General features: G+C 36.3%; 1 protein-coding gene across 1 annotated transcript in view; it reads right to left on the reverse strand.

Annotated features, from left to right (window-relative positions):
• Window positions 1-8992, reverse strand: part of RYK (receptor-like tyrosine kinase) — a 143864-nt gene that overhangs the window by 34705 nt on the left and 100167 nt on the right. Inside the window, exons 10-13 of the mRNA XM_006840037.1 lie at window positions 5542-5611; window positions 3258-3390; window positions 1493-1602; window positions 1182-1341 (exon numbers count right to left, since the gene is read on the reverse strand). Of these exons, the coding sequence (XP_006840100.1) occupies window positions 1182-1341; window positions 1493-1602; window positions 3258-3390; window positions 5542-5611 (473 nt within the window). The remainder of the gene's footprint in view (window positions 1-1181; window positions 1342-1492; window positions 1603-3257; window positions 3391-5541; window positions 5612-8992) is intronic.

Raw genomic sequence — 8992 nt, forward strand, 5'->3', positions numbered from 1 at the left:
CCGACTCAACGGCACTTAACAATAACAAGAACAAGAACATAGTAAACTGTAGCTAGAGATATTTTTCCTCTCATCATTCTCCTCACCTCAAGGATTTTAATTGCAATATCAATTTGTCATGAGAAAATCACAGAAAAAATGTCAATTACTGAGGGTAGTGGGCCCTAATACCTAGAATCTGTGGCCATTACTTTATACGGGATAAGATGTGATTAAGGTAAGCATCTTGAGAAGATTATCAAGGTGAGTTTATCCTGGAATAACTGCCAGTTATCAATTATGACTCATAGCAAACCCCACAAAATCCCATGTATCCTCCTTCTAAGAAAGAGAGAAGGAATTTTGATGTTTCAAATATGGAAGGGTAGACGACGTGAAGACACAGTAGATGATACAGACACAAGCAATATAGAAGAGGCAAGAAAGGTTTCTCCCCCAGAGCCTCCCAAGTGAGCATAGTCCTACTTATTCCCGTGTTTCAGACCTCTTGCCTCCAGAGAATAATTCTTGTTTTAAGCCACCAAGATTATGGAAATTTGTTACAGCAGCTACAGGAAACTAATACATTGAGGAAAACAGTGTGTTGGAATAGTAATAATCAAAACATGTTATGTATATTAAGAATACATTTTGTGACCACCAAAGGGAAGCTTATGAGCAGAAATTTTACCTTTCCTCTAATTAAGCGCTACAATAATACAGTTGAAAAGCAAACGATATGAAAAGAAACAAAGCTTCGTCTTCCATATCAGACTAAAAAGTCAGGTGACAGAAATTAAAGATAATTAACATACCTACAAAACAGTGGCTGTGACTTTTGAAACTATGCACATAGGGGATCCAATCCCACAACCAGGCCAACTAAGCAAAACTACCCCAAACCAACAAGAAGGAGAAAGTGACTGGCCTTAATATTATGAAGACATGTAAAAAAACAAATTCCTACGTACATCCTTTAAAACTGGGCTAACAGGGCCTACGTACTGCAGAGTAATTGTGAGAATGAAGCAAGATGGCACGCAATGCTGGCCTATAGCTTTGGTTACAGATACTCTTCATAAGCTGACTGCCTGAGAGATTATTACACTTGCTTTCTGGTTGAGAAGTTCAAGGAACAATTACTAATAAGAAAACAAAGTCTTTGTCTTCATTCTATTGCTACCAGGGGTCCTGGCACTTACCACATCGCTAGCGCTGGAGAACTCATTGTTGACTAGACTTTCAAGAGCCATCCAACGAACTGGCCTGTTTTCATTGTCCCCTAGACAGTGATAGTCCATGGGGAACAAGTCTCTGGAGAGGGCATTGTCTGTGATCTTAACTTGCAGTGTATCATCAATGCTGAAAAGACATGAAGAGCAAATGCAATCAGAGAATTAAAAAGTATAGATCACTGATTAATTACCCTTGAATACAACACAATCCACTGAAAACAACCCCAAATCCAGGAGCACTTAACATCAAATGACAAAGAAGAGCTCATGGCACCTACACACAATTCCTAGCAGCCAGATCTTTGTGGATGACTTCCCTTCGAGCCAGATAGCTCATTCCACAGGCGATCTGAATGGCCATGTGTACCAGGTCTTGTTGAGAAATTGCCTGTGATAAACACAAAGTGACAGTGTTTACAGTTAATACAAAAATTATGATGTGTGCTGCTTATTTTTATCCCACGTTCCTACTCCACACAAAATATACTACCTTACATCTTCACACTAATTTCTAAAAACCTACTTCTTGACCAAGAATATGCTATACTCTTACCATTCTGTAACATAATGTATCATTTACTTATCTGCCTTCTCTTATCTGTTGGGTGTATTGTATTATCTCCCCAACATTCAGCACACAGAGTAGCTGACCCACAAATATCTGTTCAGAGAAGGCTGACTTTTCAAGGTATTATAGGCATACCTCAGTGATCTTGCAAGGTTCTGTTTTAGAACACAGAAATAAAGTGAATATTACAATAAAGTGAATCACAAGCATTTTTTTGTTGTTTCCCAGTGCATATAAAACACTACACTGTAGTCTATAATTAAAAAGTGCCATGGAGTCGGTTCCGACTCATAGTGACCCTGCACAGGTTTCCGAGGCTGTAAATCTTTATGGGAGCAGAAAGCCTCATCTTTCTCCCGCGGAACAGCTGGTAGTTTTGAACTGCTGACCTTCAGATTAGCAGCCCAATTCAAAACCACTACGTTACCAGAGGTCCTTAAGTCTACAATAACATTAGGAAAAAAGTCTGAAATATTAAGAGAGTTACCAAAATGTGACAGACATGAAGTGAGCACATGTTGCTATAAAAAGTGAAGCACATCAAAACAAGGTATGCCTGGATCTCAAATGCTTATGAATTCAAAAACTTGTTCTTTGCTTTTAAAACAGTGGATCTTTTCAGGAGAAAATCCCCTGGGGACCATTTTCAAATGAATACAAGTCAAGAGCTCCTCTAGATACATGCCACTCAGCCAAATATTTAATGCAGTCTTTGAATGTCTTTTCTCCCAGCAACTGTACTAAGTACCTGTTGTTGATAAGGGCTGTCGAATCAGTTCCAACTCATAGTGACCCTGAATAGGAGCAGTTGGTGAGTTTGAACCACTGATCTTGTAGTTCAAACCGAGCTTGAGGTCAAGTGCTTATCATATGGTGCCAGACCAAGACTCTTAAATCTCGATATCAATTTAATGGGGCTACAAGATACAACTAGCAATGAAACACACACTAGGTTTTACTACCATTATCATTATAAAAGCGTTTGAAAGCTGTCTAAATGCTTCGGTTAGGTGTGCCAACAGTGATGACAGAGCCTCTTTGTTGGCTGGAATCTGACACCCAAGCATACTAAGAATGTACCAAATTATCCCTCACAATCTAGACATCTAATCATTACCAGTTCCTGGTACAATATGGACCACAGGGTCTGTCTGTAAAGTCTGTTTCCCTGAAGGAAGATTTAGTCTAAGTGCCTTCAAAGAGTTCTTAAGTAAATGACTGAGCTGATATTACAGGGGGCTTGGTGGGTGATTATGAATAACCACAATTGAAAATAAGGAAAAATTTCAGAGTCAGCAACATGTAAGCTCAAACCCTTGTAAGCCATCTTTAGTTTCCCTTACACCATCAGTTTATAAATATCTTCTGGTTCTTTTTGAGTTTAAAACAGTTTACAGATTAAAATGGTAACATCTACGTTAAAGGATATTATCAAAAGTTACAGGTTAACTGATACTTGGGCAAAATTTTCTCACCTGCGGATTATTGGCCTCTACCAATTTGCACTGGCGTAAGAACAATTTAAGATTCCCCCAATTCATGTAAGGCAGTATCACCATGGGCTTTTCTCCTTCTTCTATACACACATGTGTGATAGGAAGAAGATTTCTACAAAATAATAAGAAAATAGAATACAAGCGCAATTAAAAACATTACAATTAAAAATGCAAAATTATAAATGCTATGGCACTGCAGGATAATACAATGGATCGCAAGGTTGGTTTGAACCGACTCAGCTGGCAGTTCAAACTTACCAACTGATCCTTGGAAACTCTATGCAGGGTCGCTGAATCAGAACTGACTTGACGGCACTTAACAACTGTAATTTAAAATCAAATTTACAGGTTGTCCATATGTACTTTCCTGATAAAGTTGTTTCTTATGGACTAAATTCTCTAAGACATAACTTTGTCCACACTACAATGGGGCTTCAAAAAGTTCACAGAAAAAATGTCATTTGTCATTATCTTTTAAATTCCAATTTTCCACAAATCTTATAAAACTTGCTCCAAAAGGTAATCAAAGGCATGTAAACAGTGACTTGACTTGTGATTATATATTTTCCTTTATCATTTTTTTTTAAAAAGGGCTCCAATCCAGACTGTGGACAATAATATATCAAAAAGACCTCTAAGAGTCCTTAGCTATTCACTTGAGATTCAGAATCAGATTTCTGAATCCTAAATTTGCACGTTACGATCTGTATGAACATCTCTCTCAGCCGTAACTATAATACGGAGATCCCACAAACTATCAAAGACTGCCATGATGTGCTTAACTTTTGCACATCATGGCAGACAACTTCTCTTCTCTCTCAACTTGTAAAGTATACATACATTGGGATCCTACTACATAATGGCATCTATTCCACTGATATCTGGAAATAATGTCATGTAACATTTTATATAATTACTTCATCTTCTCCATTAAGCCGAAAATTCATAGAAGGCAAAAACTATCACAGACTTGTATGCCCAACTTACTGTATTGTGCTACATATATATATATATATCTCCACATACACCAATTACTATATGCACATATACTTGTGGCTGCTGTCACGTGCCAATGAGTCAGTTCTGACTCATAGTGACACTGTATATCGCATTTCTGAGGTAAGTTTTTGTGGAAGCAGAGAGCCTCATTTTCTCTTGCAGAGTAACTGGTGGGCTTGAACTGCCAACCTTACAGTCTGCAGTCCAGTGCTTATCTTCTAAAGCCACTGTGTTCCCAGTACATATATATGAGAATTTAATACTTGATAAACACATATAACAAAAGCCTTAATGTATTCATATTCCTTAATTTAGCAAATTATCCTTCAGAAAGTTATTTTAAGAATAAAGTGACATAAATAAGCTACATAAACCAGGACATCCAATACCATATTTATATCAAAAAGTTGCAAAAGCAATTTTACTCTGACAAACGCCAATGGGGAAAAAAAAAGTGAAAAGATTGTCTTAATATTATTAAATTTTTGCAAAGATCCCTGCAGAAATAATTTGACTTTTTCACTTTCAATGAAACTAACTAAAAAGTACATGAATCAACAATCCATTATACGAACCAACATTCCCAGTATGTGATAAAACCAGATGAGACATCTGCCTTGGAATCTGAAACTACAACACCTTTTTCCCTTCAAAGAACAACTATGTTTTTCCCTTTCTAGCACTGAGATTTACCGACTTTTTAATGTTTCCTCCAACCAGAAGCTGAGAATAGTTCTATATTCAATTGACGGCAAAAACATTTGGACTTACCATTGGGCTTATTTATTAATTTTTTTTATCCACCATAATCCAAAACAACTCAGTTTTCATTTTTATGATCACTTTATTCATCTTACTATATAGCCACCTTCCTTTAAGGCCCTCAAATTATTTTCAATATAAATGAAATCACCAACAAAATTCAAAAATAAGTAAAAGTTCCTTCATTATTATCTTTGTCTTTGGTGTTCCGTATGTTGAAAGCTTTCAATATAAGAATTCTTAAGTGTATGCATATAATTGAGCCCTTTTTTAAAAAAAGAAGCAAGATGCACATAAATACACAAATTACTTCTAGAAAGCTCAGCTTTGGTTATCCAGATATGGGTTTACTCGATGTTTTTTTTTTATTTTCTTTATATTTTATTTTCTTTATATTTTACTATGTTTTAAAGCTATTCCAAAATGCTTTCAATTCAGAACTCATCACAGCGTTCTTAAAATAAGAATGAAGCATAAAATGTTACCATGGCTTCCCTCTCACCTGTGGTGAAGACCTCGTAGCTTACAACTTTCAGTGAGCATCATTGTCACCTGAATTTCAGAAGCTTGATCTATATACATAAAGAGAAGATATCATCATGAACGATAGTACTATACAAACCTGTTGCCATAGAGTTCAACTCATAGCACTCCTGTAAGACAGAGTCCTGGTGTGGCACTGTGGGTTAATGCGCCAGACTGCAAAGCTGTTTGAACTGCAAGGTTTGTGGTTCAAGCTAACCAGCTGCTCCTTGGAAACCCTATATAGGGTCGCTAGGGGTCGGAACCGACTGGACGACACTTAACAAGACAGTAAGAACTGCCCTGTAGGATTTCCAAGGCTGTAATCTGGTGTGGTACTGTAGGATAAGCACTGGTTTGAGGTTTAAACCCACCAGCTGCTCCTCAGAAACCTTATACAGGGTCATTTTAAGTCAAAACTGACTTGATGGCACTTAACACCAATAATCTTTATGAAAACAGACTGTCACATCTTTCTCCTAAGGAATGGCCAATGGGTTCAAACTGCTGACCTCTTGGTTAACAGCCAAGCACTTAACCCTTAAGCTACCAGAACTCTGTAATACTATATACATGACAATATTTTCTGCTATAAGCAAATAATTATCTTGTACTACAATGCAAAATGTCCTTTATAAATTATAATAGATAAAGTTAACCTACTCAATGAGACTTAAGAGAAGTCATTAAGGAAAAATCTGACTATGTGAAAATTAGATATTCATTAAGATTCCATAAGCAAAGTACAACAATTATAGACTGGAAAAATATCTGCAACAAAAATGACATATTTAAAGAACTTGTATAAATCAGTAAGGAAAACCTTAAAAAAGAAAAAAAAAAAAGAGGTGAAGGATATAAACATGTAGTTTACTAAGAAAAAAAACACAATTGACCAAAACATTTGCACAAATCCCCAAGGACTCAACTCAATTACAAAATGAGTCTCCGTCTCATACCATAAGTAAAAAATGCAAATGAAACCAGGAGATTTCCCCCAGCAGATTAGAAGCGGGAAATTCAACTACCTGCTAGTTTAGGCAAGTGTGTGAGAAAACAGATTCATCAACAGCACCTGCGGGTGGGGGCTGTACAGATCAGCACAGTTTTTCAGTACAGTTATGCAACAAATAAAATTTTTTAATGGGCATAAATTTTTTTCTCACCACTGTTAAGACTACCCTAGGGATATATTCACAAAGGCTCATCTGTATATAAAGTAACAGCAAAACCCTCAAATAACCAGAGTTAATCTACAAGAACTAGTTACAGTGGCACATCAAAATATTTTTTGTTGTTGTTATGTGCCCTGGAGTCGGTTCCAACTCATAGCCACCCCGTACAGGGTTTCCGAGGCTGTAAATTGTAACAGTAGCAGAAAGCCTCATCTTTCTCCCGTGGAACAGCTGGTAATTTCAAACTGCTGACCCTGAGGTAGCAGCTCAATTCGTAACCACTAAGCTACCAGAGCTCCTTCAAAATACTATGTATCTACTTTAATAAAGAAATAAAAGGCCAATAAACAGGCCATAGTCCTGGTGTTGCACTGTAGGATAAGCACTGGACTGCTAACCACAAGATCAGTGGTTCAAACCCACCAGCCGCTCCTTGGAAAGCCTATACACTGTTGATATGAGTCAGAAACGACTCAACAGCACTTAACAAGAACAACATATGTTCAGCAGAGGCAAATTAACAAAATACATCAAACTGAAAGAACAAGGCGCAAAACTCTGCTTAGTGTGATCACTTACATTTTAAAATCAAATAATCAAAAAAAATAGAGAGAGAGAGGCATTTTTCACTCATAGAGGGAATAAGAAATTGTCCATGGTGATTACATATTGTATATCTTTATGTCTTGTTTACACTTTCTAACCTTACAAAGGTACAACTAGAAAACAAATGATGACATTGGTTCTGACTGGACATCATTGTTAAGTGCCACTGAGCCAGTTCCAACTCATAGCGACCCTGTATAGGGTTTCCAAGTAGTGGCTACTAGGTTTGAACCTCCAACATTGCAGTTAGCAGTCCAGTGCTTTTCATACAGTATCACACCAGGACTACGGCCCATTTATTAATTTCTTACCTCTTTATATTTAAAAACAAAGCAAAAAGTACTATTTAATTTAGTAAAAAAGTAAGTCAATTAAAATTGGCTTTTAGTTCAAAGGTTTTGAAACAAAAACATAATGCATTTCTTTAATCTTTGCTTTCAAAGAATTTTTAAGCTGTCAACTATGTGCACAAATCCACAAGGCTGTATCATTGTATAGGGACCACTACCTGACTAGTATAGAGGAATGAGGCAACTGTCTGAAAGGAATACTTTCATTCAGTGAATGATGTTGTTAAGTGCCATCAAGTAGGACTCTAGCAGCCCCATGGCCACAAGGCCATAATTTCACTAAAATTGTTCAGGCCACAAAAGAGTAATAAAGATACATTCTGCTGTACATTAAACATTCCTACATCACAAACAATTCTGTGTTAGACAACTAGAGTTTATTCCAGCAGACACTGAAGCAAAGTACCTTTTTCCAAAGAACTACAAAATATTTCTAGTTCTTGACTATTTGTCCTACTATTTGAGATTCCTATAAAGTTGCCTGAAAAGAGGATATTAAGAGCAAGTAATGGGAGAGGGAGTTAGAGAAGAAGTGAGATTCCACTGGCTAGACTTGCAAGTAAATGAACTTTGAGATTTCTTAGCTTTGAGAGCACCATTTCTAAAGAGAGAGTGTGGCATGTCATCTATGTGCCCAAGACAAAGTACTGAGTTTTATGTTGGTACAGAATTTTACTAGATCAGGCTGACACATGCAATTTGGCTTTGCCAATCCTTTTGTCTTTAGTCTCCTCATATGGCATTGGTTAGAAGCTTTATAAATTATTATCGTTTTAACAGTTGACATAAAAATTACCGTTAAATGGTTTCTATTAAACCATATATATATGGTTGCTTTGAGTTGGAACCCGACTCAACACTGAACAATATAAAATAAGAAATAAATACCAATATGCCCAAATGATTCATTCATTGTATGGAATTCAATTTTACAATATTTATAAAGTATGATACCTAGATTTCTAATTTCAGCATCTGAAGGTTTATATGGAACATCCATTAGGTCCTTATACAATATGGTGACATTTATAATACTCTAAACTCATAATCATCTGCTAAGTCTAAAGGCAAAAGGCAATCTGTCTAAAAAACTTTTTTTTTTTTTTTTCATTTTAAAAATGCATTTCCTTCCCTCATGAACATAGATGCAAAAAATTGTCAACAAAATCCTAGTCAAAAGAATTCAGCAACACATCAAAAAGATAATACATCATGATCAAGTAAGATTTATATCAGGGATACAACGATGCTTCAACATTGGAAAAGCAATCAACGTTATCCACCATATAAATAAGAAAAA

This window comes from Chrysochloris asiatica, unplaced genomic scaffold, assembly GCF_000296735.1.
Source record: "Chrysochloris asiatica unplaced genomic scaffold, ChrAsi1.0 scaffold00028, whole genome shotgun sequence".
NCBI classification, from domain to species: domain Eukaryota; kingdom Metazoa; phylum Chordata; class Mammalia; order Afrosoricida; family Chrysochloridae; genus Chrysochloris; species Chrysochloris asiatica.